The sequence below is a fragment of the Lontra canadensis genome, unplaced genomic scaffold (assembly GCF_010015895.1).
Source record: "Lontra canadensis isolate GAN:19392208 unplaced genomic scaffold, GSC_riverotter_1.0 scaffold8, whole genome shotgun sequence".
Classification (NCBI taxonomy): Eukaryota; Metazoa; Chordata; class Mammalia; order Carnivora; family Mustelidae; genus Lontra; species Lontra canadensis.
In genome coordinates, this window is record NW_022631002.1 from 6084191 (window position 1) to 6100589 (window position 16399).

Sequence of the window (16399 nt, forward strand, 5' to 3'; positions counted from 1 at the left end):
ATTTCTCTCCATCTCTCTGGACTGGCCTCTTTTGGACACTTCATATAAATAGGATCATCCAATACGTGGCTTTTTGTGTCTGGTTTCTGTCAGTTACCATAATCTTTTCAAGGTTCGTTCATTTCTCTACCACGTGTCAGGGCTTCATTCATTTTTATGAATTTGTAATATCCCACTATATGGATATATGACATTTTGTTTATCATTTCATTAGTTGATGAACATTTGGGTTGTTTCCACCTCTGTTATGAACAAGGAATGCTATAAACATCCGTGTACAGCTTTTGTTTGAACACCTGTTTTCTGTTCTTTTGAGTGTATGTAGGAGTCAGATTGCTGGGTCATATGGTAATTCCGTGTTTAAATTGTTAAGGAACTGCCAATGTTTCCATTGAGGCTGGGTCATTTTACGCTCCCACCAGCAACTCGTGAGTGTTCCAGTGTCTGCACACCCTTGCCACAAGTGTTGTTTCCTGGGTTTTGTTCCATTTTGTTTTTTGTAGCCGTCCCAGTGGATATGAAATGCTATCTCGCTGTTTTGATTGCCTTCAGTTGTTTTTAAGAAGCCCTCCTGGTGATTCTAATGCATCTGAAATTTGAAAAAGTTGTCCAGGGACCAGTAGCATTGACTCAGAAACTAGTTGTAGAAATGCAAAATCTTACACCAATTAAGTCTCCTCAGTCGAATTCTGCATTTTAATAAGATCCCCAGGTGATCCCACACACCTTGGTGTTTGAGAAACACCGGGTAAAGGAAACATCCCTAAGTTGTTAACGCTCCCTAATCATCATTTCAATTTTCAGGAGTTGGGGTCTGTTTTTAATGCCCCGTTTATCTAGCATATTCTTGTTGGACAGTCTGGAAAAGCGAGAGGAACATAGAACTTGGAGTAAAACAGGCAAACCCAGTTTCCACCCCTGACTATCGTTCCTGGGTTGGGCGAGCCCAGGCTAGTGTGCTTGATCTAGAGAAGGAACTAATATCTAATATCTGCATCCCACCCCCATTAGAGTTCAATGACTTTAGCCATGTGCGAGCATCTAAGACAACTCAGCACAGAGAATTTCACTCAGTCTGGTTCTACCTCCTTGCCTTGCCCTACGCTAGCCCTGGGTATTCCATGAGAGTTTTAGGGAAGCAAATCTCAGCTTTGGCCTCCTGTTACATCAGTGAGGCATGGAACGACCAGCTAAATGTTTTGCCAGATGATTTTCTTAAGGCACAAAGTTCAGGATTGATCCCACAGTCAACTTCCCAGGACTAAGTAGGACCTCGCTGAAGGCTGGAACTGTGAATTCTGTGGGATCGCTATAATTTATAGACTTGTAAGAATCTCTCGGGCCACTCACTTGTGGTGTAAAGTAATTTTAATGCATTTTCAATCGCTTGATGGGGGCTGGGGGTGGGCAACTATTTCTGTCTCTCCGTAGAGACATCTCATTACTAGGGTACTTCCTATGCACCAGTAGCTGTACTTCTAAGCACTCAGAACCCAAAATGCATTTATATCTCCTGGAAAGGGGTGCCTGGGTGGCTCAGTTGTTATGCGTCTGCCTTCAGTTCAGGTCACGATCGATTGTCCTGGGATTGAGCCCAGCATCGGGCTCCCTGCTGAGCAGGGAGCCTGCTTCTCCCTCTCCCTCTGCCTGCCACTCTGCCTACTTGTGCTCTTTTTCTCTGGCAAATAAATAAATAAAATCTTTGAAAAAAAAATAAATGAAATAAATCTCCAGCCAAGACCAGAGGTTCTCAACTAAGAGGGATTTTGCGTGCGCGCGCACACACACACACACACACACACCTCCCTCAAGGAGACATGGGGCAACATCTGAAGATTCGTCATCACCGGGGATGGGCCTTCTTGCATCCACTGGGTGGAGAACACAGACAGTCACTGCTCAACCTCCTGAGTGTATCAGGCGTCCCTGCATGGAAAGACTTCGCCTCTCCCCAAATATCAATACTACCAGGGCTGAGAAACCGCAACCCTAGACTCAAAGGCCACATCAGCCTGTCATGGACAGATGATAAAATGGACTCTTGGAGAAGTGTGGTGACCTGCCTGTGGCCACCCAGCTACTAACAGAAGAACAGGATTCAAACCACGACGGGCTTACAACCCTGAGGCCAGAGTTGTTTTCTCCTGTTTGTTTTCAGCCCTTCTTGTTCAAGCACAGCTTGCAACTGTTTACTCTGCAGTTGAAGAGGAAAACTGGCCAGAAAAGGCTTTTAGACCTCTCAGAGATTTTTCCACTGCCCTTTGTACAATCAATCAGAGCCACCTCCCAATTCCTCCCAGACTTGCTTAAATATTTATCCAGCTGCCTGGCAGGGACTTGGGTTAAAGAGCTATTCCATTTCTGTGAAAGGGATGTTACGCACACTGACGGGGTTAAGATTCTCCCAGAGCAGGTGTAGACTAAGGGGACTAGTGGGCATTATCTGCCCAGGGGCGAGTGAAGGCCAGGGAGCAGCAGGATGGAAGGTAACTCAGTGTCACCATCAGGAGCGGCGCCAGGATGTGGCAGCCTAGAAAGCCTCAGGCACACAAACGGCCAGCGTCTCCCCAGGAAAGCCCCTCAAGCCTGCCACCTGCCAGGTGTGGGGCTCCTGTCGTGTCTGTGCCATTGCACGTGGTGTCACCACAGCCCTAAGAAGCAGCAGTTCTTCCGCCCATCGTCCTTTGAGGACACATCCACCTGGGGCTCAGGACCTTGTTCTGGGTCACTCCGCTGCTAGTGGTAAAGACAGTTTCAAAACCTGGCCAGTCTGTCTCCGTGCCGTGTGGCTGGCTTCCTCTCCTCTTTGAAATCTGATTCTACCTGCATAGCTGTGTGTCATCTCTCTCACTCTGCCTGTTTCTTGTTCCTTTCTTCAGGGATGGGAGATGTGGGAGGGAATGGTGTATTTACAATGTGGTTAACCCTTCTGGGTGTCTCCTAGAAAAGAATTTAAAGGAGATGTATTTCTTCCCTGCCCTGATCCTGGAACTTGCCATCCGCAGGACCAGATTTAGAGGGAGGCCCTGTGACCTTACTCCCTCCTGGGAATGGGAGTGAAGCTGGAGCGAGCATCCAGCAGTGGGGCTAGTAGGAGGAGGAAGATGGTGGGGGTGACCTTTGGGAGAAGATCCGTTGAGGCTCTTGGCCTTGTGGTTGGCATGGTGGTAACACCTGCCCCAGTGGAATCTGCAGAGGAGGCTGAGGCTTAATAAGTAAGAACATGAGGCCAAAGTCCAAATTCCAGGTCTAGCTGCAGGGCCACTCACATAACTCTTCTGCGCCTCAGTTGTCACAGCTGCAAAATGGGGGTACCAATACTATTCAGGGTTTGGGGGATCATCTATCTGGTAATACCCAACAAATGCCTGAAGCCCAAGGAATGCTTCGTAACTATTATTAATGTTTATTAGATATCCACTACAGGCCAGAGACTGGGTTCTGAGTATTTTAACATCAGTTCCAATGGTCACGACAGTCCTGTGAGTAGGTTCAGTCTTTACCCTCATTAACTCTCTCTGAGAAGATGAAAAAAAAAAATCTAAGTGCAAAGAGCTTCACCTGACACCCAAGGTCGCAGAAAGTGATAGCAATGGCTAACTCTTAGGTAGAATTTTCCGTGTCCTCACAAACACTGGCGCGTGAATGTTCGTTGCCACGTTACTCACAATAGCAAAAAAGTAGGAACAACCCCATGTCCGTCCACTGATGAATGCGTAAACAAAATGTGGCCTGTCCATGCGGTGGGAAACTGCTCAGCTCTAGGAAGGAATGGAGTTGTAATATATTCTTATAAGACAGGTGGGCCTTAAAAAGATGAAGGAGGAAAGATTATGGAGCCAGCAGGAGGAGGGGGAAACGCAACCAAAGGAGAGGGGGTTAGCAGCTGAAGATCTTGGGGAGGAGAAAAGAAGCATCTAAAAGGGTTTGCATTAAAATGAGTTTTGTGGGGCACTTGGGTGGCTCAGTGGGTTAAGCCTCTGCCTTTGGTTCAGGTTGTGATCTCAGGGTCCTGGGATCAAGCCCCGCATCGGGTTCTCTGCTTAGTGGGGAGCCTGCTTCCTCCTCTCTCTCTGCCTACTTGTGATCTCTGTCTGTTGAATAAATAAAATCTTTTAAAAAAATAAAATAAAATGAGTTTTGTGGGGGCAGTAGCTCTTTCTGCCCACAGTCCTGAATAAAATCACCTTTTTGCCCTAAATAAATAAATACAAAATGAGTTTATGGTATAGGATATAACCCTTTCTTCAATCTTTGCAAAAAATCTTTTTCTAATTTAAATTTTAGTTAGCTCCCATACCATGCAATCTGGGTTTCAGGAGTAGAATTCAGTGATTCATCACTTCCATACAAAACCCAGAGCTCATCACAGTAAGTGCCCTCCTTAATACCCAACACCCATCCAGCCCACCCCCTACGTCCACCTCCCTCCATCAACCCTGTTTGTTCTCTATTTTTAAGAGTCTCTCTTTTATTTTTTTATTTTTAAGAGTCTCTTATGGCTTGTTTCTGTCTCACTTTTTCCACCCTCCGTCCCATATATTCATCTGTTTCTTAAATTCCACATATGAGTGAAACATATGGTATTTGTCTTCCTCTGACTTACTCATTTCAGTTAGCGTAATACGCTCTAGCGCTATCCGTATCATTGAAAATGGCAAGATTTCATATTTTGATGGCTAAGTAATAGTCCATTGTCTACATATACCACATCTTCTTTATCCATTCATCAGTTAATGGACACTTGGGCTCTTTCCATAGTTTGGCTACTGTTGGTAATTCTGCTATAAACATCAGGACGCATCCCTTCGAATCTTTATTTTTGTATCCTTCGGGTAAATACTTAGTAGTGCCATTGCTGGATTGTAGGGTAGTTCTGTTTTTAACTTTTTTTTTAAATATTTTATATATTTATTTGTCAGAGAGAAAGCGGCCTGCAGAAACAGGGTAAGTGGCAGGCAGAGCAGGCAGAGGGAGAAGCAGGCTCCCGGCTGAGCAAGGAGCCCAATGCGAGACTCGATCCCAGGACCCTGGGATCATGACCTGAGCCAAAGGCAGACACTTAATGGACTGAGCCACCCAGGCATCCCCTGTTTTTAACTTTTGAAAGAACTTCCGTACTGTTTCCACAGTGGCTGCACCAGCTTGCATTCCCACCAACAGTGCAGGAGGGTCCCCCTTTGTCCACATCCTCGCCAACATCTGTTGTTTCTCGTGTTGTTGGTCTTAGCCGTTCTAACAGGTGCCCAAAGTCTTTAGTAAAAATCTATGCTGAAGATCTGAGCCAATCTGATGATGGTTTTGCTTTTGGGGGAGTGCAAGAAAGTGCTAAGTGTGGATTTCACACGCTAAGAAGGGTGAGGAGAAGAAGCTGTCCATGAGGCCCTGGGTTGCATAAGTGTGTTAAGGTTTCAAGAAAGTAAAATGTTTGCAATAGGAAATTAGGTGCGTATGGTAAGTTATTCATCAGATTTCATCAAAGTTTGATAGAGAAAGACCCAGATTAGGATTGTAAAGCATGTACTTATTGCTGCAGTAGAATTTGGTGTATTGGTGCCAGAGCTGAATCACAGTTTGCCAGTTCTTCAGGCATTTCTACTGTAATATTGGAATTGAACACGTTGGCAAAATAAAGTTGAAATTTTTTAAAAAACATTAATTTTTAAATTTATTTTAAAATTTTTATTTATTTATATTTATTTTATATTATTCTATATTATATATGTTATCTGTGATATATGATATATTAATTTCATTTATTTATTTATTTATTTATTTATTACAAATAATTTTCCCAGCCTTACTAGGAAGGCTGTCTGTCTGGGAATTCAAACTGCCAAAAGATAGCCTCCAGGAGTGCTTGGAAGGCTGGGGGCACAGTGAGTTTTGACATGATAGCCCATGCTGGGTATTAGAAAGGAAGGTCATCCCTACAATCTCCCCCTCCACCACCATCTCCCCAACCCCACTACTGTGGGGAAGGCAGGGAAGAGGGGTAGATGTACCTCCATCTACCTTTAAAGAAACTGGGATGGGCCGGAAGGTATTACTTTCCTACTGCTGTTATGGCAAATCACCACAAACTTAGTGGCTTAAACAATAAAAATGTATTATCTTATGGTTCTGAAGGTCAGAGGTTTCACTGGGCTAAAATCAAGGTTGCGTTAGGACTGTGTTCCTTCTGGGGTCTCCAAGTGAAAATCAGTTCCCCTGACTTTTTCTGCTTCTGTAAGTTGCCTGCATTCCTTGGGTCTGGGTCTGTTCCCTGGTCTTCCAATCTCTCATTGACTCTGACGCTCTTGCCTCCGTCTTGTAAGGACTCTTGTATTGGAACCATCTAGATACGGCAGGATAATCTTTCCATTTCTAGCTCCTTAACTCAACCATACCGGCAAGGCCCCCCTTTGCCAGGTAAGGTCACATATTCCAGGTTCCAGGAATTAGCACGTGCATGGATCTGAGGAATCACTATACTGTCTAGCAAACTGGTTACCTACCGACTCCCACCAGCCTGAGACACTTTATTTGGGGTTATTTGTTATGCAGCAATGGATAACTGGAACAGAATGGCCAATTCCTGCTCAGCTTCTCCTGGCTGATGCAAACTTCCATGATAGATCTACCCCACTGAAATTCTTGTCATGCGGAGGGTGGTAGGGGTATCAGGCTCAAGACAACCTGATGGGTCAGGGCTACCATGAGCTCCTTTAGAGGAAACTTAGTAGTGACTGATTGCCTATCTCTCTTTCTCCATGACTCCTACTTCAAAATGAGAAAAACACCAGGGATCAATTCCCAGACAAGCACGTTTCCCAAAATCGCCATTGTATCAAATTTGCCAAGAGATCTATCAAGTTGGCATTAAATTGGATGCTAATTTCTACAGATCGGTTGCTCATATACTGTCGTTCATACATGCTTTGACCTTCCCTGATCCTGTGTTACACTCCAGCTCCTTATGCCCTGCTCAAAATCCTTTCCATTGTTTTGCAAAATTCTTGTCAGCCAAGCACTAGGGATTCCCTTATTTTGTTTTCTGCTGAATTTCTCTGCTCCTCATCACGGAAGGAAACTGTAAGCACCATTTAAGAGTTTTGCTCCTATCTTTTTACAAACACCTGCTCTGTCAGGTGCACATGCTTCCCATCTGTCCTGACTTCTTGCTACTGCTTTAACAACTTTATAACATACCTTAGGTGGCTTCCGTGTCCTACAAATGAACTTACTTCTGGAGTTTCTTTGGGTCATAAGCATTTAAAACTGGGTATGATAAAGGAAGACTGCATACATCTTGGTGACTGACTGGGTGGGAGAAAGGAGGGAAAGGCAGAGGGAGAAACAAATCTAAGAAGGCTCAAAGCTCTGTAATTCAACAGCCGAGGAGGAGAACTGAAAGAAGGGGAGCCAGCTTTGACGTGCTGATAACAACTCCAGTTTCAGACATGTCGACTGACTGATGACGGTGAGATGGTGGAATGGAAATAGTAAGGCTGGATGTAAAGAATTTGCACATCCACGGTGAGAATAAGAGGGAAGGTATGTGATTTATTTTAACACTCCTGTTTCCCTCCAGTAGAAATACATGAGAAGCGTACTGAGTCTTGGCTCAGAAAGTTTTAGAGGGGCGCCTGGGTGACTCAGTCGGCTGAGCATCCAACTCTTGATTTCGGCTCAGATCATGATCTTGGGTCCTGGGACGGAGCCCTGCAGTGGGCTTCATGCTCAGCGGGGAGTCTCCTTGGGATTCTCTTTCTCCTCTTCTTCCGCCCCTCCCCCACTCACACAAGCAGGCAAACTCTCTCCCTCTCTGAATACATAGATAAAATCTTTTAAAATTAAAAAAAAAAAGAAAGAAAAAGAATAAAGGAAAGAGCTTTAGAAGCCAAGTTGAAGATGTATGAATGGGCTTCCTGGGCACTATAAATTTTTCACTCCTTCATTCATTTATCCATGTTTTATTAATTCTCGCACTTGCATTTCTTCATTTCTTTGTTGAGCTTCGTGTATGCCAGACACCAGTAGCAGATAGGGTGCATACTAGGTGATAAGTCAAGTGAAATCTTCTGAATGAGCTGCTCCAAGTTGAGAACAAAGAGAGAAAACAGAAAAACCGGGCCACCTGGGTGGCTCAGTCAGTTAATCGTCTGCCTTTGGCTCAGGTCATGATCCTGGGGTCCTGGGATCAAGCCCTGCATCAGGCTCCCTGCTAGCAAGAAACCTGCCTCTCCCTACCCACGGTGTAGCTCCCCTGTTGTGCTCCCTCTCTCTCTGTCGAGTAAATAAATAAAATCTTTAAAAAAGAGAGAGAAAAACTTTCTTGTCCTTGTGTCAAGAAGCAGGCAATGATCAGTTATTTCAGTAAATATTTGTTGAATGAGTGAGGCAAAGAACATGGGAGACATTTTCAGAAGCACCAGTCTGTGCCAGGGCACTGAGAAAGGTGAGGTATTCACAGAGGTAAAAATCTGAAGGTGGAGTTCAGAAGAAAGATAAGGGTGAAATTTTGCAAATGTGTTTTTCCAGCATTTGTTTGCTTGCGCAGGTGGCAAGAAATTGGAAATACCTCAGGGTCCTCATACAAGTTAAAACACAATACTAATCGCTCTTAACCACCTTAGACTTCTCTATCCCCATTCGCCTTCTCTTCCTCCCCTGCTTCCTTCCTCTTCAGGCCAACCTACAACTTAGCGACACACACTCACACAGCAGCTAAGTTCAAGGAAGTTCCTGAGTGAAAGCCAGGAAAGGGAGCATGGCACATAATGATAATTGCCCTTAACTCAAAGAATATCCCCTCAAAACAAAAAACAAAAAACAAAAAACAAAACAAAAAACCAATAAAACAAAATAAAACAACTATCAGATGCCTCATTAAAAAAAAAGGAAAGAAAGAAAGGGGCACCTGGGTGGCTCAGTGGGTTGGGCCTCTGCCTTCAGCTCGGGTCATGATCTCAGGGTCCTGGGATCGAGCCCCAAATCGGGCTCTCTGCTCAGCAGAGAGCCTGCTTCCCCCCCGCTCTCTCTCTGCCTACTCATGATCTCTCTCTGTCAAAAATAAAATAAATAAAAATTAAAAAGAAAGAAAAGAAAGAAAGAAAGAAAGGAAGAAAGAAAGAAAGAAAGAAAGAAGAAAGAAAGAAAGAAAGAAAGAAAGAAAGAAAGAAAGAAAGAAAGAAAGAAAGAAAGAAAAAGAAAGGGGGTGCCTGGGTGGCTCAGTGGGTTAAGCCTCTGCCTTCGGCTCAGGTGCTGATCTCTGGGTCCTGGGATTGAGCCCTGCATTTGGCTCTCTGCTTGGCAGGGAGCCTGCTTCCCCCATTCTCCCTCTGCCTGCTTGTGATGTCTCTCTGTCAAATAAATAAATAGAATCTTTAAAAAAAAAAAAAAAAGAAAGAAAGAAAATACTCTTCAGAACCAACTGATGAAACAGAGAAGACCAAGGTTCCTCTATGCAAAGGCAGGATGCTGGAGTCCACGCCCTACCCCTTTGGTTTCCCTTTCACCCATGCAGCGTCCTGAAACACAACACCATGGATATTTCCAAACCTGAGTCGGGATCTGAGGAACCCCAGCTGGAAAATAAAACCTGTCCTAGAAGAAAGGATGTGATATGGCCTATCTGGACATTGTTAATGGAAGGCAGATTGTTAAACCCTGGACTCAAGTTGTTGACTCTCTGTTCTTTGAAATGGAAAAAGATGAGTCATCTAGTATCACACATGACCCAACTGCCTTGAGATTGCAAAATGGTGGGAAGGATCTTAGGGAAAGCTCTAGGAAAGCTCTAACCAGCCAAGACATGGAGCTCTGGTGGTGTCAACGGTGCGGACATTTGCTTACTCATTTCACAGGGAACAACAGAGTGTTCCCAGTTCAGAGAGGGTTGAAAACAGATTATCAGTAACTCTATGAGGGATTTCCTGTCCAAATCTAGGAAGCTTATGTGCTATGAAGATATGTAAAACCCTAAATCCCCAGGAATGAATATATGAGTTAAGAGGTAATAGTTTGTACATGAAAGGATCTGAAAGCAAGGTTTTATTGTATTAAGATCAACAGTAAACAGACAATTTGACTAAGCTTGACCCAGCTCTGCAGGAGCGTGTCCTGCTTTCTTGTTTGGCCCACAAAGAATGCTACGAGCCTCCTCTTGCACAACAGGCATCGCACAACCTTGTAGGGAAAGGCAAACTCACCTGCCATGCTACTGATGTTCACCAGCCTGCCCTTGGATTTCCTTAGAAGAGGCAAAAATGCCTTCGTGACCTCCACAGCCCCGAAGAAGTTCACAGCCATGCATTTTTTGTACCCAGTCATGGGAATGAGCTCACCGTCTGCTGGCAAGCCGAGGATGCCAGCGTTGTTGACCAGAGCCCACAGTCCTGAGGACAGAAAGGAATGACTTTGATGTCCAGTCATGCCAAAGAATAGGAGGACTTTTAACACTTGACACTCTGGAGTCTTAAGGGCCCCTTTGAGATTTAGGATCTAGGCAGACCACTCAAACTCTTGGACGTTAATCTCCTTGGATACCTAAAACTACTTACTCTGAGGCAATGTGTGGAGAGTAAATTTGAAATATTAAGTGATGGGTTTTGGTAGGTATTTTCTTTTCCTTAAAGCACTTTCCTAGATACAGCTAGATATTTGCGGTATCTGGGGCCAGAGGACCCAGCAAGGGGGAGAGTAATAAGAGCCTATGTCCTGTTTCTCCTCAAAGGACCATGCAGAGGCGGTCTAATATCTTGAGGCCATGCAGGATGATATATGTGCTTTATCCCTAGGCTAGAAAAGATCCCCTAATCCAGGAAAACTAGAGAGGCGCCAAGAACTCAGGAGATGTGAGAGTCCCTGAGCCCCAGTCCTTTCCCCAACCAGCCTAATCCTGCTGATTGGATCGGAATCACCAGAAGTCTTGTTCAAATGGATGGCTGGGCCCCACCTCCAGAGACTCTCATTTAGGGTGTCTGGGATGGCGCCTGAGAATCTACATTTCTACCAGGTTCCCAGGTGACACTGTTGCTGCAGTTCTGGACCATACCTGGAGAGCCTCCATCCACAAGAAGTGGTTTCCAACCTTGACTACATGTTAGAATCACCTGGGGGGCTTTTTAATGTCTCACCCTGACCCCCAATGCCCAGCCACATCAGAAATCCCAATGCCCAATTAGATCAGAAATCCTGGGGTAGGGGAGAGAAGTGACCTTGGCATGGAATTTAAAAATTCCCCAAGTGTGGGATGCCTGGGTGGCTCAGTCATTAAGTGTCTGCCTTCAGCTCAGGTCATGATTCAGCACCCTGGGATGAGTCCCACAACAGGCTCCCTGCTGAGCGGGGAGGCTCCTTCTCCCTCTCTAGCTTCCCCTGCTTGTGTTCCCACCCTCGCTGTCTCTCTCTGCCAAATAAATAAATAAAGTCTTTAAAAACAAAAAATTCCCCAGTTGGTTCCAATGTACAAGCAAGCTTGGGAACCATGGCCCTAACAGGCAGGGAAAGAGGTCATTCAAGATCTCCAGATATTTTTCAGGGGGCAGGATCTGTAGCAGAGGGGAGGGCCCTGGGTCCTCTTTACCCAACAGAGGGGACAGAATCTGGGGTATGTTTAGTTGGGCAGATCTGAAGCAGATTCTCTGAGACCCCTGAGCTTCCACATGGTTTAGAATAATGATTCTCAAGATGTGGTTCAGAACCAGCAGCATCAGTGGGAACTTAGAAATGCAAATTCCAGGGGCACCTGGGCAGCTCAGTCAGTGAAACATCCGACTCTTGGTTTCTGCTCAGGTGGTGAGCTCAGGGTTGTGAGATGGAACCCTGATTTGGGCTCCGTCCTGGTCGTGGAGCCTGCTTAAGATTCGTGGAGGCTGCTTAAGGCGCCTGGGTGGCTCAGTGGGTTAAAGCCTCTGCCTTAGGCTCAGGTCATGATCTCAGGGTCCTAGGATCGAGTCCCACATCGGGCTCTCTGCTTAGCGGGGAGCCTGCTTCCCCCTCTATCTCTTCCTGCTGCTCTGCCTACTTGTGATCTGTCTGTCGAATACATAAATAATCTTTAAAAAAGAAGAAGAAGAAGAAGATTCTCTCTCTCCCTCTCTGTCTGCCCCTCCCCCTCCCTCTTGCAGGTATGCACTCTCTCTTTCTGTCTCTTTCTCAAAATCGAAAAAAAAGAAAAGGGACATCCTAGAACCCCACTTCAGACCTGTCAGATCAGAAGCTGGTGATCAGAAATTGCTGTTGAATCTCAGTGTCTGTGACAGAACATGTCCGCTCCAGTGTGAGAGCCTGTGGTATGGACCGAAGCCAGAAGAGCGTCGGTGTTAACAGACCCACAAACAGCAGGAGGTCCAGCCCCTGATGGCCCCAAGGAGGTAGGTGGCAGCCAGACTGCACAAGGACCGGACAGAGCACTGGGCATCCCTGCAGGCACCAGCCAGAAGCACTGGTGATCGAAGATGAAATGTCCCGTCCCCAGGACCTTAGAGGCTACGCTGGGGAAATGAGATGAAGCTCAAACTGAAAGATGCTCGTCGTGTGGCAGAAAGATGGCTCAAAATAGAAACAGAGCTGAGTTGTGGAAGCTAAAACTGCACTTCTCACGCACCTGAGCCGGGGGTCCGACACTGACACGCGGTAATGACTGGGAGCACTAAGTGAGAGAATGGCGAGCTCGTAGGAAGAGCTCGCCAGCTGTCGGGAGGATGGTGATGGGCACAGAGGAGGCCTGGGCTAGCCCCTCCAAGGGATGGTTTTAATTCCCTTGGCCTGATGCACACCTCTGACAGGCAACATGCAGGAGCAGCATGAGGGTGCACTAGAATGGGGGTGAGAAACTTGTTCTAGGAAAGGCCAGAGAGTGAATATTTTAGTTGTAAGCACTCCTGTTTCAACTCTGCCGCCAGCTGTCATCTGTATGTGAAGGAAAATGGGAGTGGGACTCCAGTAAACCTTGATTTATGGACATTGACATTTGAATTCCATCTAATTTGCACTTGCCAAAATAATATTCTTCTTCTGACTGTTTTAAGCATTTAAAAATGTAAAAACCAGGGGTGCCTGAGTGGCTCAGTGGGTTAAGCCTCTGCCTTCGGCTCAGGTCATGATCTCAGGATCCTGGGATTGAGCCCCGCATCGGGTTCTCTGCTCAGCAGGGAGTCTGCTTCCTCCTCTCTCTCTGACTGCCTCTTTGCCTACTTGTGATCTCTCTCTGTCAAATAAATAAATAAATAAATCTTTTTAAAAAAATGTAAAAACCAAGGCGCCTGGGTGGCTCAGTGGGTTGAGCATCAGACTCTTGATTTCAGCTTTGGGGTGGAGATCTCAGGGTCTTGAGATCGAGCCCCGCCGTAAGCTTCCCAGGGCGTGGAACCTGCTTAGAATTCTCTCTCTCTCTCTCTCTTTGGCCCTCCTCCCTAGACCTCACCACCTGCTGGCATGCTCGCTCTCTCTCAAATAATATTAATAATAAGCAAAAATAAAAATGTAACATGAGAGAGCTTGGTGATGATGGAACAGTTCTGTGTTTTGATTGTGGTGTTTTTGCACAAAGCTACACACACACACATACACACACACACACACACATTTGTATATAGAGCTGCAAATTCTAAATAAGCCCCATGGATTATACCAATGCCAGTTTCCTGGTTTTGATATCATACCGTAGTTAGGCAAGAAGTTAACATTGAGGGAGACTTGGCAAAGCAGGCACAGGAACTCTCTGTACATTTATTTGCAACTTCCTGTGAACTGACAGTTCTTTCCAAGTAAAATGTTAAAATAATAATAATAATAAAACAGGTCCATAGTTTGCCAACTCCTGCCCACAGAATTTTAAGCTGGCCAATAAGCTCATTATACCTGTGGGGGCTTATAAGTTTAAAAGTAATATTAATGAGTTATTAAAAATATATAAATACTTATGTAATAGTGTGTACGGCTTAGAGACACAGGGCAGGGCTAACCCTCTTACAGGATACAGTGAGGTTTTGTCATTCATCTACAGGTCCCAAAGCGTACTTTAGGAAACCTCCTTCTTGGTGATTTTTAAACTACCCTGTTTAACAGCTACCTTTTCTCTTAGACTTGAGAGGTTGAGGTTGAGAAAACCTCAAGGAAAACAGGTAGAAGTTGTATTGGCAATTCCATCTCGGAAGAGGATTGCTCTCAGGGTGCCTGGTGGCTCAGTTGGTTAAGCAACAGCCTTTGGCTCGGGTCATGATCCTAGAGTCCTGGGATGGAGTCCCACATCCGGCTCCCTGCTCAGCAGGGAGTCTGCTTCTCCCTCTGACCTCTCCCCTCTCATGTTCTCTCTCTCAAATAAATATGTAAAATCTTAAAAAAAAAAAAAAAAAAGAGGATTGCTCTCCAGAATTCTGACCCCAAAACAGCATGGACTCACTCACTGGAAAGTGTACTCACCACACCCCATCATCCCTAGACGCTGGCATGGTATTTCCATATCTAGAACCCATTGCTTTATCACGCAATATGGAATATGGCCAATACTGACCCTCTGGGCCTCACTAGAGAGGTCTGTATCAAATATCTCCTGAGTTAGACACCATGAAGTCACATTCATAAGAGGGATAAGCATCATGCCAACAAGGGAGAAAGCAGAGCCAAGAAGCAGAGACGATGACAGATGACATTGCTTAAGGATCCAGACATGCCTGAAGCCAACAGGTCTTCTCAGTTAAGCATATTCATTCCTTTATACATTAGCAGTTTCGAATTGGGTTATGCTGCTGGCACCTGGGAGAATCCTAATGCGAACATGGATCTCGTTCTCAAGGAAACAAGTGGTGAGTCGTGGGAGATGGCCAGATGGTTATAATAATGCAGCAGTACAGGTGTGTGCGGGACCTAACAAGTGAGTGTCCAGAAGAGGAAGTGAAGGATGTAACCTGGATCACCAGGAACGTCATGGAAGAGATGTTATGTCTGCGCCAGGTCTCCCGCGAGAGTAGAGTCTGCAGCTAGACAAAGTCAAGTCTTAGAAAAAGGGAGTAGAGGCAAGAGGGAAATTTGGGTAAGAGGACATGAATCTGCAAAGTTATGGTACATTTAGCACATTCTGTTCTGGAAACCCATCAGAATTTACTGAGGGGACCATCAGGTATTGCAAATTAAGGGTTTGGCCAGAGCCATTATCCTGAAAGCCTTCAAATCCTTGTGAATATGTTCAGATTTTATTTGGTACCGGACAGAGAACCACTGAACCATTCAGTGAGACAAAGCAAAACAACTACCACAGGCCTGGCTCATAGGAGGACCCCAAGACATAGAGGGACTGTATGCCCAAGGGTTTTGAGGAGGTGGGTGACATTGTAAGGTGCACATTGTAAAGATTACTGTCCATTCGGAAAGTTAATGGGAGAGGAAAGCTATTGAGGGGAAAGTGAGGGCCTGCACTAGGTCACGGCAGCCTGGTGATGACAGAAAGGGACTAGGATGATAAAGATCTAGGAGACAGAACTGAAGGACTTGGGACCCATAGGATTCAGGAACTGAGTGTAAGCTGCAGGTCTCAGTGCCTCCCCAACCCCGGCTGCTGGCATAATTGATGGACTAGATGGCGTTACCAGCATCTGAGCTGTGGGGTGTACCAGCGTTAAAGCTCATTTGCGGACCGGCAATAAGGGAAAAGGTCATGAGGTCAGGCTTTGACAAAGTGAGGTGGGATGCCCAGCAGACAACTTTATACGTATTTAAGTCCAGATGTTGAGAAGAGTACTCAGTCGGTATGATTTGGAGAGAGACTGGTGAACGTCTCGCGGTTTCTGCGTTCTAACAGAACATTAGCACCACCTGGGGAACTTTCGAATATACTGACACCTGCCCCCCATAGGATTCTCTTTACAGCTGACGTTCCTAGCAAAAGGAGAGCAACAGTAGCAGCCCCCTGATTGCAGGGTCAGCTGAGCCCTTGCAGGTAGACACTGATTTAATTGGTTGGGGAGTGCATCAGGCTGGGTGGCACCATGAGTGTGCCAGCTGTGTACCCACATAGGGCCCTGTGCTTCTGAAAGGCCTCAGGCCTGTTTTAACTCTCAGCTAGCATCACCTTAAAGTCTTCATCATTTTTTTTAAACAAGGTGCCCCACATAATTTTCAGCTGGGCCCTCCAAGTTACATGCGCCATCTTGGGCCCAGGCATGGGCATCTTCAGACATTCCCTGGTTGATTCTAATGTGCAGCTGGGTTGAGAGTCCTGGCACAGAGAGACACCACCTTAGCCCAAATAATGTGAGGTGGGTAGTTTGGGGATGGAGCCCTTGGAAACATTCACATTTACGGGAGGAATGGAGGAAAGGGTTCATGCAGGAGAAGCAGAAAAATGATCAGAGAACTAGGGAGGCGGGGTGGGTGCTGGAGACCCCAAAGTTAAGACAAGGGAAGGTAATGAACA

The 16399-nt window shown here is 45.7% G+C and overlaps 1 protein-coding gene across 2 annotated transcripts in view; it reads right to left on the bottom strand.

Annotated features, from left to right (window-relative positions):
• HSD17B2 (hydroxysteroid 17-beta dehydrogenase 2) overlaps nucleotides 1-16399 on the bottom strand; it is a 73709-nt gene that overhangs the window by 12952 nt on the left and 44358 nt on the right. Inside the window, exon 3 of one of the 2 annotated variants that reach the window (XM_032853876.1) lies at nucleotides 10194-10379. The exons of the other annotated variant lie outside the window; for it this stretch is intronic. Coding sequence (XP_032709767.1) covers nucleotides 10194-10379 — 186 coding nt within the window. The remainder of the gene's footprint in view (nucleotides 1-10193; nucleotides 10380-16399) is intronic. 2 annotated transcript variants of the gene reach the window in all.